Genomic DNA, 23013 nt, shown 5'->3' on the forward strand with positions numbered 1-23013 from the left:
AAAATTTATTAAATCATATTAAACAACAGGGATCATGAAACATAAATGAAGAATTAAATGGAACATAAGAGAGTAAATTTCACAACAAATGAGGAGGCTCATTCACAGGACACCTACTGTCACAAACTTAGCACTAAAGAACAAATTGCTCCCATTATAATAAAGGACAGATACAGTTCACAAGTCAAATTACATTGAAAGGCATAACTAATATCTCTTGTTAGAAAGTTGTTTCAACTTTATAGCTAACATAAAATTCAAAGAAAGTCTTTTTTAATATCTGCAAGGTTTCAAAAAAAGAATAACCAAAGTAGAACTTAAAATATACTATAAAAGACAAAATAATAAATATGCAGTATTATGAAAAACAGTAAAGTAGAACTTGTTCTTAAAAAAACTTTTAAAACTTCTTTATAAGATCTTTTTATTATAGGTTTAATTTTTAATGTCAGAAAACAAAAGTAAATCTTAAGGATTCAGAACCAAGCAAATTCTGAACCTATGCTTCAGACTAGACTTGGATAAGCAAAAATCACTTGACTCATTTACTAGGATCTAGCATTTAACAAATGTTTGCTGATACTCACTGTATACCAGGTACTGCACAGTGGTTGTCAGTCAGTCCCTGACTGCCAGGGGGAAAGATAGCTCTTCGAATTTCTCCATTCTTTACAAATATCCTAGTAGACAGTACTAGTCTTCCTTTCCAGGGCTAACTCTTCATTAATGACATGAGTCTTGCTACTTCTTGTCTCTCAAGTATCTCTAGTCTATCTCCTTTACAAGTCCAAAATTCTTTAAAAAGAAAAATTCCCAAGGAGATGGACACCATCTCTAGCACTCAAATCCCCCACAGAAATCGTTTTCCCAATGATCAACAATGATCTCCTAATTATAAAATTTAGTGGGCACTTTTTTTTTTTTCCTGGCAGCAGTGGAGGAGGCAGGTACATTGAAATCAAGTCACTTTTTTTTTTTTTTTAAGGCAGGCACTTGGTCTACCCAATGGTTCACTTCCCTTACAGCTGGGACTGAGCCAGGCTGAAGCTGGGAGCCAGGAGGCTGAAATCAATCTGGTTCTCCCAAGTAAGTGGCAAGGACCCAACTACTTGAGCCATCACTGCTACCTCCCAGGGTACAGATCAGCAGGAAGTTAGAATCAAAAAGGGAGTCAGGACTTGAACCCAGACATTCTAATACGGGATGTGTGTTATCTCAAGTGGTATCTTCACCACTGCGCCAAATGCCAACCCTGATACTTTGAGAGGCAAGCAGAGAGAGAGCACTCTCCCATCGGCTGGTTCACTCCCCAAATACTTGCAAGGGTCAGGGCTGGGGCCAAGGACAAAGCCAGTAGCTAGAAACATAATCCAGGTCTCCAACATGGGTGGCAAGAACCTAATTACTTAAACCACCTCTGGCTCCCCAGAGTCCCCATTAGCAGAAAGCTGGAGTCATGAGGCAGCACCAGATATGAAACCCAGGCCCTCAAACAGGGACCAGGTATCTTAACCATTACTCTGTAGCATTTTGGTCAAATGTTTATAATTTGAATTTCATTACTAGGAAATACTGAACAAAAACAAATTAAATGAGTTTCTAGAGAATAACTGGCCTGGATTCTTCAAAAAAAAAAAAAAAAAAAAAAAACAACCAATGTCATGAAATACAAAGAAAAACAATCAATTTCAGATTAAAAGAAATAGTAATGACACATGATAACTAACTAGAAGCATAATCCTGACACCTCCTTTGCTACACAGGTCTTCACTAAAACATTGTATAAGGGTCAATATTTCCCAAATAAATATGCAACTAATCCATCACTGTTTATTATAAAGGCTGTATCCCCTACTGGTTGTTAGTCACCTCTACTATAAATTCAATATTCAGATAGGTATGGGTCTGCTTTGTTTGTTTATTTTCAATCAGCAGATACAAATTTACTTTCCTAATCTTTCCCTGCCTACCTTGTTACACAAATGATAGCAGAGTATACTTTTTCTGATCCTGGATTTTTTTCTCTTAACATTGTTATCTTAGAGGTGATCTTCCTACATCAGTAACTAAAAGCTCCTTCACCTTTCTTTCCTTAGGTCTGTTTTAACTTACTGCTGCGAGAAGGCAAAGGAATAGAACATCTGATAGGTAAAATTGAAAAAATAAAATTGGGCCCATTCATTATACTATATATCATAATAATTTTCAAATAGATTAGAAATCTAAATTTAAAACTGAAATCATAGCATACTAGAAGAAAATATCAGTGAATTGTTTTTATAACTAAAGAGTAAGGGAGGAAGATGGCAGAATAAGAAGGGAGCTCACTGCTCTCGTCTAGGGGAAGAGAGTTAAAAAAAAGTGGAGAGAGTGCAATCTCAGGGAAGAATTGGGGAGAAAACTGTAGTGGAAACTCCACGTAATTTAGAGGGATGCTGTGGATCTACGTGGAGTGGGTGGACATGCAGCATGAACACAGACACAACGCACAATACAGGACCCCAGCAGCCGAGAGCCTCGGCACCAGCTTTGGAGAGTGAGGTGAGACCAGACTGCAGCAGTCCAAGCCACTGGCAATAAATCTACAGGCAGAGCATGAAGTCTGGCTTGGAGCCCTGTGGGGGAAAGTGTATCTGCCAACCTAGAGGGAAAAAAAAGGAGGCACATTTCTTTCTCCCTGACCACCCCCATAACAGCATCCTGTAACCAGCTGAGAGAGGGTGGGCACCATTTTGAACATATGTAACAGCTGTGCCAGCTTTTGTCTGTGTGCCCAGCAACTAGCTGAGAGGAGATGCCCGAGTCTGGCTGGAACAACTGATGGGGCGCTGGGCACCTGTGACTGTGGGAGCCTTGTGTGCTGGGACTGTGAAAACTCTGTGGCTGCATAGGAGGACACAGGGTGTGGCTGGGTCACTGGGCAGTCACTGTGGGCAGCTCCACATGCTCACAGCTCACTGATTGCTGGGAGAGGGTCAATGCTTTGGCACCCCAGGCTCACACTGAAGACTGCACAGATCCTTTGTGTGGCTCTGGCATTATTCAAAAAGAGGAAATCCAAATGGCCATCAGACACATGAGAAAATGCTCAGGATCATTAGCCATTAAGGAAATGCAAATCATAACCATAGTGAGGTTTCACCTCACTCCAGTTAGAATGGCTTTCATACAGAAATTACAAACAATAAATGCTGGCAAGATGTTGGGAAAAAGGTACACTAATCCACTGCTAGTGGGAATGTAAACTGGTAGAGCCACTGTGGAAGTATGGAGCTATCTCAGAAATCTGAATATAGACCTACCACATGACCATATGGGAATTCACCCAAAGGAAATGATATCAGTATATGAAAGAGTTATGGTTTCCCCATATTTATTGAAGCACAATTCACAATAGCTAAGATATGGAATCAATCCAGATGCCTGTCAACTGAAGACTAAATAAAGAAATTATGGGGTGTGTACATCATAAAATACTACATGGAGTTAAAAAACAAAACCAAAAAAAGGAAATCCAGTCCCAAAAAGACAAATATCACATGTTCTCCCTGATCTGTGGTAACTAATAGAGTGCCTAAAAGGTAATATACAGAAGTGAAATTGACAGTTTGAGATGCAATGACTTTGAACAGCCTTGTCTCAACTGTTGAGGAATAGTTGTGGGTTTTTTTTTTCATGATATTTGTTGAACTCTATCTAGTGTAGGGTTAATCTTATATGTATAAAGTTAATTGAAAATAGATCTTGGTAAAAAATAAGAATGGGAATAGGAGAAAGAGGAGGAAGAAGGGAGGGAGTGGAGGTGCAAGGGAGGGTAGGGTGGGAAGGATTACTGTGTTCCTAAATCTGTGTTTATGAAACCCCATGAAGTTTGTATACTTTAAATAAAAGCTTTCTGGGGGGAAAAAAAGAGAGAGAGTAGGGGAAAGACTGTAAAACTGTTACTCAATATCCAGAATAAAGGGAAAGATTAAATATAACTATATTAAAGTAAAGACATTTAACAATCTGATAAAACATACTTAAAATTTACAAAAAAAAGGGGGGGGGGGGCTAGTGTCCACAAGCATTTCTTAAAAATGAAGAAGAGTAGGCAAATGTCATAGCAGCTAAGTCACCATTTAAGATGCCTGCATGCTATTTCTGGGTGTCTGACTCTGGATCCAGATTCTAGCTTTCTGCTAAGGCAGTCTGGGAGGCAGTAGGTCATGCCTCAAGTGGTTGGGCCCCTGCTACCAACATGGGAGACCTAGACTGGGTTCCTAGTTCCTGGCTCTAGCCTTGGCGATTGTGGGCATTTGGGGAGTGAACCAGAAGATGGGAGCTCTCTCTGCCTCTCAAATAAATAATTTTATAAAAATATTTTTAATTAAGAGGAAAGGGCCAATAACCTGGTATTTAGAAATGGGCAACAGATTAGAGATTTCACAAAATGACATACAAATGGACAGGACTGGAAGATAGATACCTCTGAATTTACTTTGTTATGTAAGTTTATACTTTGAAAAAATGTAAGTTTTATAAAATAAAAACTAAATAAATCCATGGGAGGAAAGCAATCTTTAAATACTCAGGGGAAAAAAAAAACTAACTGAAACAAATGAGCCTAATTAGAAATCAAGTTGATGAAACTATTACACAAGAAACATTACTTCAAGTAACTTAAAAACAATATTTTGATTGCACATATAGTAATCTTATATCCTAAGGTCAAAGAAAATTTATGGTTAGTAGTAATACTGGTATTTAAAACAAAAACAATTGTACTTACATAAACAAGAAACTATATCAATATTATTAGGAACCAAGACTTTCAGAATGAGAAAAAAGATGCAAATAACAAAAAAGTTAAGAGATAAAAAATGCTTTCAATTTTATGTTTGAATTAGAAATATCAGTAACAAGTCAAGATCTTTTTCTGTATTAAAAAAAAATATTCCCAGGCAGACCCTATGGCACAGCAATTGGGCTGCTGTTTGGGATGCCTATACCCCATACTCCATATTGAGTTCAAGTCTTGGCTATTCCACTTCCAATCCAGCTTCCTGCTAATGTGCACCCTGGGCAGCACCAGGTGACAGGTCAAATACTTGGGTCCCTGCTACCCCAGGGGGAGACACAGATGGAGTTCCGGGCTCCTGGTTTTGGCCAGGCCCAGTCTTAGCTGTTGGGGGCATTTGGGGAGTGAACTAGCACATGGGAGGTCTCTATCCCTCTTTCTACCTTTGAAATAAATGAATAAAACTTAAAAAAATAAATAAATAACATGGTCAGTGAAATGGCCTAGAGACAATGATAACCTAGTAGCTACCTATACCTCCTAGTATCCAGATGGTGGTCTCTTAACGCCACTTAGCCATTAAAGGAACAAAATGGAGAAGCAGCTGATTTTAGGTATAAAGTAGGAAATCAACAAAATGAATCTGGGTTACTTTTTGTGACATATAGCTAAGATATTATCAAAGACTATCTGTCTCATGACAAAAGCACAACAGTCAACCTGGAGGGACTCTCACTAACCTAAAATGGAGTAATTTGCAATGAAAAGAAGAAAAACTGAAATGGAGTAAAACCTATCAAATGTAAAAATCTGCTGGTAGACAATGGATGTTACTAGCGCAACAACTCATTATTTTCTAAGTTTATTAATAGGGAAAAAAATCAAGCATTCAGTCTGCTAAACCATGCTTCAGAGACAATAAACAGGTGCTATGGGGGAATTCTTTGTAGAATCATTACAGTTAATACATCAGAAGGAAGGACTTTTTGTAGTCACTATTTTGTGGCACCTCATGAAACACTGATTTTAGGTGAGAATCAGCAGGGTTGCTAAAACCATCAGGAAAGAGGGTGAAAGACTGAGGAGGAACTTTACAAATGGAGGAAACAGACTAAGGCCACCTGAACCCACTAATCAACTCTGACATAATCAGCCATTATATGACTCCATGTGAATGTTATGTCTACATAGAAACCAACAGAATTCTTTAAAATAGATTTTCTCACATGGTAGGCATTTTTATTTAAGTGTTAAAGAAAGTATAATAGTAAACTATTTTCAGTTTTTATGATCTATTTTTGCATTTCATAACGAAAATGAAAAACAGTCATTAGAAATCTCCATCATTTTATATTTGGTAATTTTTCAAAAAGAGTTTTAATTAACTTTATTCTTTCAATAATACTTACTGTGAATTCATCTCTTCTACCAACTGTGTGAGTTTTCTCCAGGGATTAAATTCCGAATCAATGCTATAAAGCCGCATGTGCAAGGCTAATACATGGAACAGCTGATCTGAATAAATTAAAGAAAAGGTAATTAGAAAGGTAATTCTTCCAGAACAAAATTCTGATAACATTTATAGTGATTTCATATAGAAATTTGCTTCCTATCCTGACAATTATAATTTACCAAATTTAAATTCCAATTACTTTATGCTTTTAAGGTAAACTCTGAAATACATATCCAAATAATTTCTTTTATAATGTAGACTGGCCTTATGCTCAACTTAAATACAGAAATAGTTTGTTTTCCTCATGTCCTGTCACAGATCTATTTTCCCCTGACTTTATGCTGCAGACTTGTCAATCTATACTTTTCACTAGTATGGTCTCCTCCTAACCAAATCTCACTGTTCTCTTCAATTCCTTATTTTCGGTAGTACAGACAACAATACCTTTGTAATTCATTGTTAGTGAAGTTCTTTCTTTGCCTAATATTTCCCCCTAAATCTTGTTTAGATTAAATGGTGAATCTATCATCTTTTGATTCACTATGGGAAAAAAATGAAAACAGCAGTATTATTTAAGGGTACTATTGTTTTAATTTCTTCTCTGTGAATTACAACAAGAATCTACCAGTGTTAGCTTTCAATAAAACTCTATTCATGATACTTAGAAGAAAAAATTTAAATAAAATTTTAATTATTTAGAGAAAAATCTAAGTTTTATTTTTGTATATCTTTTTATTGGTATAAATGATGAGGACTGGATTAAGTTATTATGCCAGATTTATTCATTCACAAATATTTGCAATTCATAAGTCATGTTCTAGAAAATCAGATAATATTTTGGCACATGATTGCAATTAATTCCTATAAACCAGAAAAATGTTAGCTGAATGACACAAACCTATTGTTAACAATTATTCTCCAAATTAAAATGAGAAATAAACTTGATTATTTTATTAATAATAAGACTTAGAAATTGATGGCATTTTATGATTAATTTACCCAAAATCCATCAATTTGGGAGCTGGAGTTACAGACAGATAGACAGAGAGACAGAGATTCCTATGTCTCAACAATGGAAATTATTCTCTGTGGTACTTAGTTTCTAGAATGCCCAAATTATAAATGCAGAAATGCCTGGATACCTGTCACAAATCATAGACCTTCAGAAAGACTTTAAAGAATAGTTAAAGCCACTACTGTCTAACTCAAATTTTCATGCTATATATTTTCACCCCTCTACTCCAAACCTATTCAAATTATCAATGTATTTGTTTCTAATAAATAAACTACATGATAGTAATATATCTCATCTTGTCCTTTCAACTTCACCTCTTAATAGGTCAACAGAATGTTTGTTAAGTGCTTTTTTTAAAAAAGATTTATTTTATTTATTTGAAAGAGAAAGTTACAGGGAGACGTAGAGCCAGAGAGAGAGAGAGAGAGAGAGAGAGGTTTTCCATCCGCGGGTTCTCTCCCCAGATGGCCACAACGGCCAGAGCTGCACCGATCCAAAGCCAGGAGCCTCAAACTTCCTCTGGGTTTCTCATGTGGGCGCAGGGGCACAAGGACTTGGCCATCTTCTACTGCTTTCCCAGGCCATAGCAGAGAGCTGTATGGGAAGTGGAACAGCCAGGATTCAAACTGGCGCCCATATGGGATGCCGGCACTGCAGACTGGGTCTTTAACCTATTGTGCCACAGTGCTGGTCCCTGTTAAGTGCTTTTAAAAAAATACAATCCGGGCCGGCGCCGCGGCTCACTAGGCTAATCCTCCGCCTAGCGGCGCCGGCACACCGGGTTCTAGTCCCGGTTGGGGCGCCGGATTCTGTCCCGGTTGCCCCTCTTCCAGGCCAGCTCTCTGCTGTGGCCAGGGAGTGCAGTGGAGGATGGCCCAGGTGCTTGGGCCCTGCACCCCATGGGAGACCAGGAAAAACACCTGGCTCCTGGCTCCTGCCATCGGATCAGCGCGGTGCGCCGGCCGCAGCGCACCGGCCGCGGCGGCCATTGGAGGGTGAACCAACGGCAAAGGAAGACCTTTCTCTCTGTCTCTCTCTCACACTGTCCACTCTGCCTGTCAAAAAAAAAAAAAAAAAAAAAAAAAAAAAAAAAAAAAAAAATCCAACCATCACCACCACCAAATTCCTACATTGAAATCTTAACCCCAAAGGAAGTGGGGCCTTTTAAGTGTGACTAGGTCAAAAGGGTACAGCCCTCTTGTATGGGACTAATGCCTTATAAAGAAAACCCCAGAAAGATCTCCTGTCCCTTCTGTCACATAAGGTTACAGTGAGAAGATGGCTGTCTATGAGGAAGAGGGTTTTCATCAGACACTGAATCAATCTCTTGACACCTTGCATTTGGACTTTTGGCTTCCAAAACAGTGAGAAAGAAATTTCTGCTATGTATAATCCACTTTTCTATAGTGTTTTGTTATAGCAATCTGAATAGATTCAGACAAAAACTGAGCTAAAATGAATTATCCTCTTGCTCTGTCTTATCCACAGAGTTCCAACTGATTTTATATATATAAATATATAGTAGTGCTACAAAATGAGAAATAGTGGCACAGTGGGTAAAGCAGCTGCTCGCAGTGCTAGCATCCTATATGGGCAGCAATTTGAGTCTTGACTGCTCCACTTTTGATCCAGCTCTCTGCTAATGTACCTGAGAAAGCAGTGGAATATGTTCCAAGTGCCTGGGCTCCTGTACCCATGTGGGAGACCCAGATGAAGCTCCAGGCTCCTGGCTTTGGCCTGGCACAGCTACAGCCATTGTTTCAATTTGGGGCATGAACCAGAGAATGGAAGATCGATCGATCTCTCTCTTTTTCTCTCTGTCTTTTCCTTTTTGTAATTCTGCCTTTCAAATAAATCTTTTACAGAAAAGAAAAAAAAAAATAGTAATGGCAATATTTATAATCTATGAAGACTTGAACATGTATTGTTAAATGGAATTCTTACAGCAATTCTCTGGTTGGATGGCATGAGGAATAGAATTCTTAAGGTTAAATAACTTGTCCTAGGACCTAAGTCTATGACCTGATACCACGAAATTACCAGAGAACATTGGGGAAATCTGCAACACATTGGCATAGGCAAAGACTTCTTGGAAAAGACCACAGAAGCACAGGCAATCAATGCCAAAACTGACAAGGGGAATTACACTTAATTGAGAAGCTTCTGCACTGCAAAAGAAACATTCAGCAAAGTAAAGAGGCAACTGATAGAATGGAAGAGAATATTTGCAAACTATGAAACTGATAAAAGATTAATAGCCAGAATCTATAAAGAGCTCAAGAAACTAAACAACCACAAAACAAACAACCTAGTCAAGAAATGGGCAAAGGATCTGAAAAGACATTTTTCAAGACAGGAAATTCAAATGGCCATTAGACACATGAAAAAATGTTCAAGATCACTAGTCATCAAGAAAATGCAAATCAAAACCACAATGAGGTTTCACCTCATCCTCGTTAGAATGGCTCTCATGCAGAAATCAATAAAGAATAAATGCTGGTGAGGATGTGGGGGAAAAGGTATCCTAATTCACTGTTGGAGAAACTAGCACAGCCATTGTGGAAGACAGTATGGAGATACCTCAAAAATCTGAATATAAACCTACCATATGATCAAGCAATCACACTCCTGAGAATTCACCCAAACAAAATAAAATCAGCATATGAAAGTTATCTGTACCCTCATGTTCACTGCAGCACAATTCACAATAGCTAAGACATGGAAATCAATCCAGGTGTCTACCAACTGATGACTGGGTAAAGAAATTATGGTATATATACATTATGAGTTAATCTTATATGTATAAATTAAATTGAAAATAGATCTTTGTAAAAATTAAGAGTGGGAATAGGAGAGGGAGGAGGAAAAAGGGTAGGAGTGTAGGCAGGAGGGATGTCAGGGTGGGAAGTATCACTATATTCCTAATCTGTTGTATGAAATTTTCATACCTTAAATAAATTTTTTTTTTTGACAGGCAGAGTTAGTGAGAGAGAGAGACAAAGAGAAAAGTCTTCCTTCCATTGGTTCAAATCAGCACCCATTTGACATGCAGGCAGTGGCTAAACCTGCTGCATCGCTATATAGGCCCCTGCTATTTAACTTGCTTTCTAAATGTTAAAGCTCCAGATTTGCAAATAGCAAAAGTTAACTACTACATTCTTCAGGACACAGATTATCCCCATCTGACTCACTAAAGCTATAGATGAACAAACTAAAGGCAAAAGCACTATAACTTCCCTAAGTACATGCCTATTGATTCCTGGTTTGGTGTTATTTTTTCTACTAAACATGTTTCTTTCATGTTTGCCTTAAATACACTAAGATTCAAGTACTTGCTCTCAAGAACAGAAAATATTTCCAAATACCACAAAATATGCTTTTACCAATTAAATCTGATAGATCACTGGTCTGAGGAAGCAATTTCTACAGTTTGTTATTACTTCATGCATTTTGACCAATATAATTTGATGGTCAAATTTTCCTTTTTGCTGGTAACAAAAAAGAAAAAAACAAACATTGTGACTCAATCTATTTACAGAATTTAAAATTTTTCATTTCAAATGGACCTTAGCAAAAGATGTCAGAATTTTATCACTAAATATTAAAGAATAACAACAAACTACTTGAAACTAATTTTTGTTGAAAACATCACTTATTCAACAATATACGCAGCCTTACTGTAGGGAGAAATTAACATCAAAATAATTTTCTATAAATTATCTAGAACCAATCTCATCTGTTGAACAAAAGGTCCTAAATTCCTAATCTTCCCAGCTGGATAAGGAAATCTAGAGCTCACAGAATCAAGAGCAGCCTGTGTGTGGGAACCAGGCAGTAAACTTGAGGAATAAAGAATTGGTATTCAGGGAAAAAGGACTCAGAACTTCAGAAAAAATGTCTGAAGGGGTAGCCCCAAGCAAAAACAGGATTCACTGTGAAAGGCTGACAAAAAGAAAAATAAATAAATAAATGCAAAAAACAATAGACAAGATAAACAGGAGGGTTAGCACAGCAGAGACTGGAAAGATCCCAAGAAAGCAGTGTACAGTAGGAGGTTTTTGACTAAGCCTATGGACAATAGGTCTAAAGGGTTCTGCATCCTTTGGGACATTGAAAGAAATGAGGTATGTCTCACATAACTGAATTTAGAGTCAGAAGAGCTAGGTTCAAATGCAAGCTCTGACATTTTCCAGCTGTGTGACTTGGCAAGGCAACCACTCTGAACTTCAATTTCCTTTTCTATGGAAAAGAGATAACACCTATTTCACATGGTCATTCTGAAGATTAAATATCTTATGTGAAAGTACTTTATAAACTTTAAAACTAGAAATGTGAGGTATTGCTAAAATACCACACTATGATGTTATGTTGACTAATTTACTTTTTTTCTTAACTGTGGGAAGTACCCTAGACATGTATTTAAAGAAAAACTTTCATTTTGGGGAGGGACCATTTGGCACGATGGCCAATCAAAGAGGAACAGGTTCAATACCTAACCCTAGCTCCTGACTCCGGCTTCTTGCTAATGAAGAGTCTGGGATAATGTGGTGATGACTCAAGTAATTGTGTTCCTGCCACCCACACAGGAGACCTAGATTGAGTTCATGGCTCTGGCTTCAGCCAGGAGCCCACAGCGGGCATGCGGTCAGCAAACCAGCAGATGGGAGATCAAGTATGCATGCATGCTCTATCAAATCAATAAATTTTCAAAAAGAAAAAAACAACTTTCTGTAATTAGACATTGGTAATTTTATTTCAACTACTTAAAAATTCATTTGAAGCAGATATTAACAATTCGGTTTCATATGATTTAACAGTATATATTTGGCCAGAATATTTTCTGCTTTCATTGCTATATTAAGAACACAGTTCTCCCTCATTGTTATATTAAGAACAGAGTTCTCCCTCATCCTATCCCACATGTTTGTATGTGCACATGCATGCAAACTTGCATATGTCCATAATTATATACCAGGCATTACTCAATGCTTTCCAGATAAAATTTATTAAAAATTTTCCTGACTAGATGAATCCTTAATTTCATCAAGAAGATATGATGGAACAGTCTTCCAAAAGCATGATGTTCTTAAAATGGAAAAAAATTAAAAAAAAAAATACTAAAATTTACCTTTTTCATTTGCTTAATTATTAGCATATATTCCCAATCACTGTCCCAAAAGACATTATGGGGGAAAAAGAATGTTTAAAAATGAGATATTTAGGGCAGGTATTTACCCTAGTTATTAAGATGTCCTCCAGGCCAGTGCTGTGGCATAGCAGGTAAAGCCGCCACCTGTAGGGCCAGCATCCCATGTAGGTGCCAGTTCAAGTCCAGGCTATTGTAAATCCAATCCAGCTTTCTGCTGTGGCCTGGGAGAGCAGTAGAGGATGCCCCAAGTCCTTGGGCCTCTGCACCACCTGCATGGGAGACCCAGAGGAGGCTCCTGGCTCCTAGCTTCAGATAAGCACAGTTTTGGCTGCTACAGTCATTTGGGGAGTGAACCAACGGATGAAAGATCTCTCTGCCTCCTCTGCCTCTCTGTAACTCTGCCTTTCAGATAGATAAATAAGTCTTTATAAAAAAAAAAAAAAAAAAAAGAGAGAGAGAGAGAGAGAAAGAGAGAGAGAGAGATGTCCTCATCCCACATCAGAATATCTGGATCCCATGCCCAGATCTGGCTCCTGACTCTAGCTTTCTGCTTAATGAGGAACCGGAGAAGCAATGGTGATGGTTCATTTGGTTGGGTCCATACCAGCCAGTGGGAGATCCGTATTGAGTTCCCAGCTCCCAGCCCCCAGCTTTGACCCAAGCCAGTCCTGACCTTTGCAGGCATTTGGGGAGTGAACTATCTATCTGTCTGTCTCCATCTCTACCTCATAAACACATTCATAATTTAAACAAAATATTTAGAAAGTAACAGACAGTGATGAGTAGGAAAAGGAAAATACTGACATATGAGGATTCTCTAGAAAAAGAATTTTTTTGCTTCCTAATACAAATCAGTTCCACTGTAAGATGAAAAAATGTAGTATTTTCTCTGTGAGCTTATGAAACACCATCAATTTAAATCTTGGTGTTCAATTTAAATTATGTTTGAATTAGATTTTTTTTTTTTTTGACAGGCAGAGTGGACAGTGAGAGAGAGAGACACAGAGAAAGGTCTTCCTTTTGCCGTTGGTTCACCCTCCAATGGCCGCCGCGGCTGGTGTGCTGCGGCCGGCGCACCGCGCTGATCCGATGGCAGGAGCCAGGAGCCAGGTGCTTTTCCTGGTCTCCCATGGGGTGCAGGGCCCAAGCACTTGGGCCATCCTCCACTGCACTCCCTGGCCACAGCAGAGAGCTGGCCTGGAAGAGGGGCAACCGGGACAGAATCCGGCGCCCCAACCGGGACTAGAACCCGGTATGCCGGTGCCGCTAGGCGGAGGATTAGCCTAGTGAGCCGCGGCACCGGCCTGAATTAGATTTTAATAACTAATAAATCATTAAGTTCATATGCTTGTGAAATAGTGACATCTTTTTTTTTTTTTTTTTTTTTTTAAAGGCAGAGTTAGACAGTGAGAGAGACAGAGAGAAAGGTCTTCCTTCTGTTGGTTCACCCCTCCCAATGGCAGCTAAGGTCAGCACACTGCACTGATCCAAAGCCAGGAGCCAGGTGCTTCCTCCTGGTCTCCCATGCAGGTGCAGGTCCCAAACACTTGGGCCATCCTCCACTGCCTTCCTGGGCCAGAGCTGGACTGGAAGAGGAGCAACTGGGACAGAATCTGGTGCCCCAACTGGGACTAGAACCCAGGGCAACGGCGCCGCAGGCGGAGGATTAGCCTAGTGAGCCACGGCGCCGGCCAAACAGTGACATCTTATACAACATACAAGTACCATATATTCTATGTACATGGTATATAAAGCTGCTTTTAGAACTGTGATAAATAACAGTTAAGCAGTTAAATAATTATAAATCATACAAAAAGTAAAAAGAGTGTTAACTTATATTAAGAATAAGCTTTATCAGGACCATTTCTATACTGGTATATAACAATATCTTTTTGCTAAAGGACAGTCTAGAAGTTACTATCAATTTAATAATTTAAATTAAAATTGAATCTGGCAATGCAAGTGCCTGTTACCAGAATTTCACTACTACTAAGGATTCTGGTAAACTTTACATTTACAAACTACTGGATAAATTTAAGTATCTCAGAGGGGAAAAAAAGTATATATTTTAACATACAACTGAAATCCTTTTATTAAACACTTTCAACAGCTACAATTTTTTTTTTTTTGATAGGCAGAGTTAGACAGTGAGAGAGAGAGAGAGAGAGACAGAAAGAAAGGTCTTCCTTCCGTTGTTTCACCCCCTAAATGGCCACTGTGGCTGGCAGGCCACGCTGATCCGAAGCCAGGAGCCTGGTGCTTCCTCCAGGTCTCCCATGTGGGTGAAGGGCCCAAGCACCTGGGCCATCCTCCACTGCCTTCCTGGGCCATAGCAGAGAGCTGGACTGGAAAAGGAGCAACCGGGACAAAATCCAGCGCCCCGACCGGGACTAGAACCCGGGGTGCCGGTGCCGCAGGTGGAGGATTAGCCAAGTGGTCCGCAGCACCAGCCTACAGCTACAATTTTTGAGATATCAGTCAACGTGAAACATAAAAAAAGAATAATTTATATAACTGAAATGACAGTATCTACTAATGCAAACAGATGAGTAACTAAAACTCCTATGTATCAACAACTTACCCTTTAAAACATACTACTACAGTACTGAGTATAAATAGGGCTTAAGCCCATACAACAAAGGGTCAATATATACTACTCATTAAAAAATAATTTTCAAAACCTAATTTCTAAGAATCAAGTGGCAATCCAAAACAACACAATTAATAAGAATTTTTAAAATACCAGTTAAAATTTCACAAATGTTTGAATGTGTTACAAATGTTAAGGTGGTTTTAGTCACCCCTTTGCTTTGAAATCAATTGAAAACTACAAAAAGACCTATTGAAAATAAATATTTTTGTTAAAAAATATGTATATAACTTTTAATAACTGCTACTGTTTATAGTACTTACCTTCACTTTTTAAAAGAATACATGATGTGTTTTAAACAAGCTGTACTTTTTTATAGTAATCATACTGTGCAATATTTTATCTCCAGTGATTTGGGGCAATAACTGGTTACATTTTGACACTAAATTGTATAGCTCCATATATTCACATTAGTTTTCTAAACAATGACTAAAACAGTGATAGAATCAAAACCATGCTCATGAAAAATCTACTGTAAGTTTCAACCTACAGTTCTCTGATATTCCTTTACAAATAATATTGAAGATTGATGCTAACCTTGTAGCATTTAGTATATTTATAAATAAAAGCAAGCATCCACAATTTTAAAACTTTAATGCATGCTTCAAACTACAGGAAAAATATCTTCATTGATTAACAGCAACAATACAGTAGGAATCTGTAGGCAACACAGCCTTTATAAAAAGATTTTACGTCAACTCAGTATAAAAATAATTTAAAAGAATGTAAGTTTGAGGACAATTTTTTATAGCTTAGAATACTACACTGTTTAAATTTGGAATGAATATAAATGAATATAAAGATGATCAATTAGTCTGACATTTATTTACTGAGAAATCATAGTATAGAAAGCTTCTTCTTAGTACAAAATTAACCTGATAAAGTATATATCACTATCAAAACTGATATATATTTATATAACATGAATAGAACTTCAAAATTCACCAAAAGATCTATATATACACCTGCAAAAATGACATCAGAATTTTTTTGAAATTTAGCAGTGTTTAATACTTACTTAAACAAGATCTTTTACCAGCTGTGCTTGCACCACCTGAACACAAATTGCCTCCTCGATGAATCAATTCAAGTTCCAAATTGGTTCTATAAGAAGAGTATTAAAATATATCTTAGTCATTAGGCTAAAGAGATAATTTTAAATTTGCTTTATTGACATGTTTGATCAACCTAAATAATAAAGTTCTCCAACTTTATTATTTGCAAAGGCACAATTTATGCAATCATATTTTATTTGATATTTGGAAATAAAAGGGAACAGTTCATCCATCCTTAAATGTCCATATATGTATACATATATATATATATCTGCAAAAAATTGCACATATTATGAAATAACTTGCAAAGTTCCAACTGTTGGCAAATACTAAAAACTAGGCCTTAAGGAAAAGAAACTGCAGCATATCTAATAATCCTGTATATAAATCTGATGAAATATTTTGTACTCCAAGTGTCAGCCAATGGGTAGGTGGCCACTGTCATATAAAAAAAACACAAGGGCATACCAATTTTTCTATGAGAGAAATGATTATCATTCATTGGAGCTTAGATGATATCTGAAAATCAATAAACAAAATCACTAATATCAAAGTGGCTATGAACAACACATAATTAATAGCAGTCTCTTTATGGACTTCTAAAATTATAGTTTTATTAAAATACATTTGTAACTGTTGACAGTGCTCAGCATTAGTGTTTTCATATAGATCTGAAATTTACAAAATATTTAGCAATTATTAACTTACAGAATGGCAATAATTAGTATAATGACATTTTCAAAATCAAACTAATAGAGTCTAAAGATTTATTCAGAAACAATAAAAAAACCAATTATGTCAAAATAATAAAATGTGATATTTTAAAAGTGATATTTAAATTGTATTTTAATTCAACAGTATTAATAGACTTAAATATACCTGAATTTTCTACAACTAAAACTGAACTAACTACTTTATATGCAAGATATGTGTTTGACACTAATAGTAAAGTATCTCACTCCCCTTAAAAAAAAAAAGGCAAAGTATCAGGCTTACTCAAGAAAGAGTATTATCCTCTTTTATTTAAAACAAAACATTTTAAACTGGTTTCACTTATACTTTGAATACAGAATATTTTGAAATATTTCCATATATTTATTTATAAATGCAAGTTGTTAAAGATATTAATATCCCAAGTCTGTACATTTGCCACCCATTTCTAAAGGAATGCTTTAATCCTCTCTTCTCAGGAGGGGGGAAAGCAATTTAACATTGATAATGTTCCTGCTCAGAGCTCCATCTGGTTGCTGCTGATAAGGGCATCTGTGTGACAAGGGAATTTTCCACCCTTCAGGCGATTTGCATTGCTCACTGAACTTCTAAAAACCTACCAGCAAGGAAGCAGGGACAAGGATTTCATATTAGTGGACAGAAAGCGAGCGGAGACCAGCATGTGTTCCTTCATCAAGGGAATATAAATGAGATCAATATATTTTGTTTTCACAAATCTTCTGTTGCCTAATCTGTAGAAAAAAATTAATGGCTATATTCTCTTACAAAAACTAGAATTTCCTAGATAGTACTTTTAAGAGAGCTAACCAGAAACAAACAATTCTAACAAATAACGTCAGAACCAGAACGTCAACTTTTTATTTCACCGTATTTTAAAAACTATTCATTAAAATAAAAATACCAGAATAATTCTGTTTACTTAAACACCAAATATAATGCTTTAAAGGATGACAAATACATTGCAAGGAATTTCATTTTGAAGAATACTTGAAAGAAAACTACTGAGCTAATTAATTATTTCAGATTATGATTGGAAGATTTCCTGTGCAACATTCCTTTTAAGTTAAAACACAAGAACTATCTAAAAAAGGACTAATATGGAAAAATATTTAGGATTTTAAAAATCAGTATATTAGAGGCTCTAACCATCAACTTTATCTTATTTCATTTACAACAAAATTGGTTCTTAGAGACTTGCTAAGAATAAACACACAACCGGGCCACGTGTCCCATACCTGTCTTTCACTAATAAAAATCAAACACAGTACCCTGTTTCTGTCCTCCTGAATGGATGATGTAAAAATAAACTGAAAGTGGGAGTTTTCTGAGGTTTTTGTTCTTGCAGAAAAGGAGACTATTCTCTATATTTTCTAGCACAAATGCATTCAAATTAGTTTGGAAGAAAAAAAGAAGGGAAAGTCTTTACACTTGAAAATAATGCTGAGAGAGACTGCTTGAAGCCTGTGATAGTGGCCACCTGGATACATACCCACACAAAACCTCTTTAACTATGCTCCAGTTGCTTGTGTTACCAAAGTGTACTCTTCCTTGCACATCACCTTCAACCCAAACTTCTGTTTCTATTGCCAATATTTGAAAAAGATACATGATACAGTTGATCCTCCATATCTTAAGGTTTGGTATCTGAAGATAAAATTAGTGCAGCAGGTTAAACTGCTGCCTGTAGCACTGGAATCCCATATGAGCACCCATTCAAGTCGTGGCTGCTCCTCTTCCTATCCAGCTTCCTGCTAATGTGCCTGGGAAAGCAGCAGCAGATGGCCCAAGTACTTTGGCACTTGCACCACATGGGAGACCTGGATGAAGCTACTAGCTCCAGGCTTCGGCCTGGTCCAGCTTCAGAAAATGCAGTCATTTGGGGAGTGAATTAGCAGATGGAAAGTCTTCCTTTCTCTGTCTCTTCCTCTATGTAACTCTGACTTCCAAATAAAATGAACAAATCTTAAAAAGAAAAAGAAAATATTTCAGGCAGGTGCTTGGCCCAGCAGTTAGGATACTGCTTAGGGTCCCCACAATCCTAGTAGAGTGTCTGGGTTTGAATCTCAGTTTAGCTCCTAATTCAAATCCCCTACCACCTGCACACCATAGGAGGAAGCAGGAAATGGCTAAAGTACTTGGTTCCTGTCACCCACATGGTAGACCTTGATTGAGTTCTGGCTCCTGACTTGGGCCTGGCCCAGACCCAGTCACTGTGGGCATCTGGGAACTGAACCAGCAGAGGGAAGATCTCTCTTATCTGTGCCTTTCAACTAAACAAAAATAGATAAAACATGCTTTTAAAGAAAATAGTCAAAAGAAGATTATGCCTGTATAGAATATGTACAGCCTTTTTATCTTGTCGTTATTCACTAAACAATACAGTGTAACAATTATTTATATAAGATGTGTACTGTATTAGGTTATAAGTAAGCTAAAGATGATTTAAAGCATATAGGAGGATATGCATAGGTTATATGCAATATTACCTCATTTTATATAAAGTTATCTGGGCATCTACAGATACGAAGGGACAACTATGTGTACGCATGTGTGGATACACATTCGAGTGCATGTGTACACACACACACACACACACACAAACACACATTGGTATGGTAAAAAAGGCAAGACCTCTGGAAAAACATCTGGGTTCAAAGCCTGAGCCTACTACTTACACTGCTTGATCAAGTATGCAATTTCTCAGAGGTGGAGAAAGAAATCTTCATCCATACTAAAGAACGACATTATATAAGATTCAGCTCAAGTTCTGACTCATTCAAGAAGTTTTCCAGAGGGAGGGAAGAAACACTTACACACAGATTGTATTTCAATTTGTTCATCTTCCCTTTTGAAGTTCTACAATATTTTCTCTATTTGATATTTTAAAAAATAAATAATATTCTGTTTCATACAGAGAATGTATATAGTTGTCCCTAGGCATGGGGAGGAATTGGTGCCAGGACCCCTCTGTAGATACCAAAACCTGAGGATGGTCAAGTGCATTATCTAAAAAGGCACAGAATTTGCACATAAAATATGCATAGCCACTGGTATACTTTAAATCATTTCTAGGTTACTTATAACACCTAATACAATGCGAATGCAATGTAAATAGTTGTTATGCTGTATTGTTTAAGGAAAAAATGCCTATACACATTCAGAAGTAATTTTTTCTTGTTTAAAATTAAAAAAATTAATTTTATTTATTTAAAAGGCAAAGAGTCAGAAAAAGAGCTCATGTCTGCCAGTATACTCCCCAAATTCCTGAGCAATTGCTGGGAGTGGACCAGTCAGAAGCTGGGAGCCTGGAATTCAATTCTGGTCTCCCAAGTGAGTGGCAAGGACCCAATCACTGGAGCTATTACTAGCTGCCTTCCAGGGTCTGCATGAAAAGGAAGCTGGAATCAGGGGCATAGAGGGGACGCAAACCCAGAAACTCCCAATATGGGATGTGGGCATCCCAAATGGTGACTTAACCATTAGGCCAAATGCTTGCCCCATATTTTGAATATTTTTAATGCATAGTTGGTTGAATTCATGGATATAGAACCCATGGATTTGGAAGTCTGTCTATGTTAGTTTTGTCTCTCCAATCAAGTTATGATTTCCTAGACAGAAGGGAACAATCATATATAGCTTCTAAATCCATGATGGTACCTAGCAAAGTGCTAGAAAAAAAATTCATGGGGACTGACAACCTGTTTGCTCCAACAGATAAACAAGGAGGAAATACTCTCTAGCTTCTGCTATTTACTCTTTCTTCTGTTGGCCCTTCTATTCTCCTAAACCCAAGCAGGGAACCAAAAGTTTAAAAATAATAAAGGACTTTTTCAGGAAAGAAATTTTTATTTTTAAAAATAACTCACAATTTACTATCTGAGCAGTAGTAAGTTCCCATTATCTCTCTATATCTTACCTAGCATAATACTATTTCTTACTTACTACAATACTACTTTTACCTTTAACATAATTAGTTTACAAAGTTTAGACTTACAATTTAACTAATCTATGAAGTAAAGTGTGTTCACTATTTTGAGTACTTTATCCACTCGTCTCAATCACCCCTGTTTTATCTTATTTCTGTTTTCATTTTTCTCACTATATCCAGGCCAAGTGCTACTCACCAATACCTCAAGGTTACATGTATCCTGTGCCCAAAAAAATTCTTGAGAAAATCAATTACTGCAACTTATATCATTTATTGTTTCAATAATAAAACAATGAATTGGTATTAAATAAAGAAAACTTTCTTTCCCCAAATTAACTTTCTACAACCCAACTAAAGGACTGATATTTGCAACAGAATAGAAATTTATAAATACATGAAAGCCTGAATAAAGTGGTTCTGATTAATTTTTAATTTAATCTTTAAAATATATTTCAACAATTTCTTCTCTCCTCCTCTCAGAAAATTATCCAAGGCTTCATCATGCAAATAAAATTAAAAGTAAAAGGATATGTATTATCCTACCAAAAATGAGCTCTAAAACAATTACTGAAGGAAGCAGCTTTCCAGACCAGTTATCTACGAGAATATTTTGTTTATAAACAAAAAAATCCAAGCTCCCTAAAGAATAAGCAAATTATTTATTCAGCTGGGAGAAATTCAACTCTGAGAAATTAGGATTATATTCCATTTAAATTATGAATGCCAAAAACAAAATTTCAATTTCTAATGAATTACGTATCTCTAAGAATCACTACATTTCATTCAAAATAAGTTTGTGACTAAACATTGTTAAATATTTCATTATTGCTAAATATTTTAACATCAACTTTTGATAAGTATTTCAAAAACTATTTATGAAATACACTACATTTTAGGCATAAGAAAACTGCCAAGAACTTATTCCTTATTCTGGGAAAATCAGGTCCAGATCAAGTAGTATACAACACATATTTTTCCTTCAATTCATGTGCAGTCAATTTTTCAGTCAATCTGTTTTATGTCTGTTTTCTTTTTAATGATTAAGTAAAATTTAGGAGATGCAACCAAACTATGAGAATGTTGCAAATACCTGGATAACTCTAACCAAAGATATTAAGGTTTTTAAGTGTTATATACATTCAGTTTTAAAATCACTGTCATGTTGCATTAGGGATCAGAGAAGGATGGGGAGTTCATATTTTTGTTTCTCTACCTATAACACTTATCAAAACATTCGACAGCTATACCTGAGTCTCTATAAAACAGAAAACCAAAGCATGTTATCTAAAACATCTCCCATTACCATTACAAGCTTTATTCTATAAATTATATATTTCAACCAAGAAATAGGGGTCTAAAATTTCTACTAAATTATATTTAAATAAAATTATTTATCAAACCATAGTAAAATTCCACATATAGATTATTTCCATTCAATCAGGATTTTCTTATAAAGTCAACATTAATAAAATCAAAGGCATAATACATGAGCTGCAAAAATGTGTAAACACACATACACACACACACACACACACACGTGCAAACATGAAAGGACTTCAAAAAGTTTGTGGAAAAATTCATATTATCTTTTAATTCCATTTTTTACCAACTTTTTGAAGCTCTACGTTCAATTCAATCTTCTACAATGTTATAATAACAATATTGTACAGAAGTCTTATAAAATCCTGAACTTTGAATGAAATTAAATCACATTTAGTTTAATTGTCACATAAAGTATATTTTATTGCAAGTATGCAATCATTGATAAGTCTCCAGGAATAAAATCTTACATTAACTGGTATCTTCCTCAAAAGTATTCTGGATAAACAACAGTCTAAGAACATGCAGAATATAAAGCCATTTTCTCATCCATTAGATACTTTTCTATCAAACTGTTTCTAGCTTTTGCATTCTTAGATCAAAGACTAATGGTCCTTATCTTGAGCTTTAACTTGTTGCAATTTTTCTAAGTCTGGTTCCATTTTTTCCTGGATTCCAAAGGCTAAATATAATTTATTTACTTTTTTGCTATCTTCTGCTCTACAGCAGAACATAAAGGATGGCAACAATGAACTACATACATAATATGACTGACAGAAGCTGAACACAGGAGAGGAAGAAGGATAGTAATTGAAAAACAATAAATTTTGACTCAAAAGATCCAAGTTCTAGACCTGTTCTACCACTAACTTCTACAGATTCAAGTTCACATTATCTCTAAAACTTACTGACTATATTCTCTTCTACTATA

The 23013-nt window shown here is 36.4% G+C and overlaps 1 protein-coding gene across 1 annotated transcript in view; it reads right to left on the bottom strand.

Annotated features, from left to right (window-relative positions):
* UBR3 (ubiquitin protein ligase E3 component n-recognin 3) overlaps nucleotides 1-23013 on the bottom strand; it is a 221622-nt gene that overhangs the window by 40251 nt on the left and 158358 nt on the right. Inside the window, exons 30-31 of the mRNA XM_051849447.2 lie at nucleotides 16066-16151; nucleotides 6190-6295 (exon numbers count right to left, since the gene is read on the bottom strand). Of these exons, the coding sequence (XP_051705407.1) occupies nucleotides 6190-6295; nucleotides 16066-16151 (192 nt within the window). The remainder of the gene's footprint in view (nucleotides 1-6189; nucleotides 6296-16065; nucleotides 16152-23013) is intronic.

Source organism: Oryctolagus cuniculus, chromosome 3 (genome assembly GCF_964237555.1).
Source record: "Oryctolagus cuniculus chromosome 3, mOryCun1.1, whole genome shotgun sequence".
NCBI lineage: Eukaryota > Metazoa > Chordata > Mammalia > Lagomorpha > Leporidae > Oryctolagus > Oryctolagus cuniculus.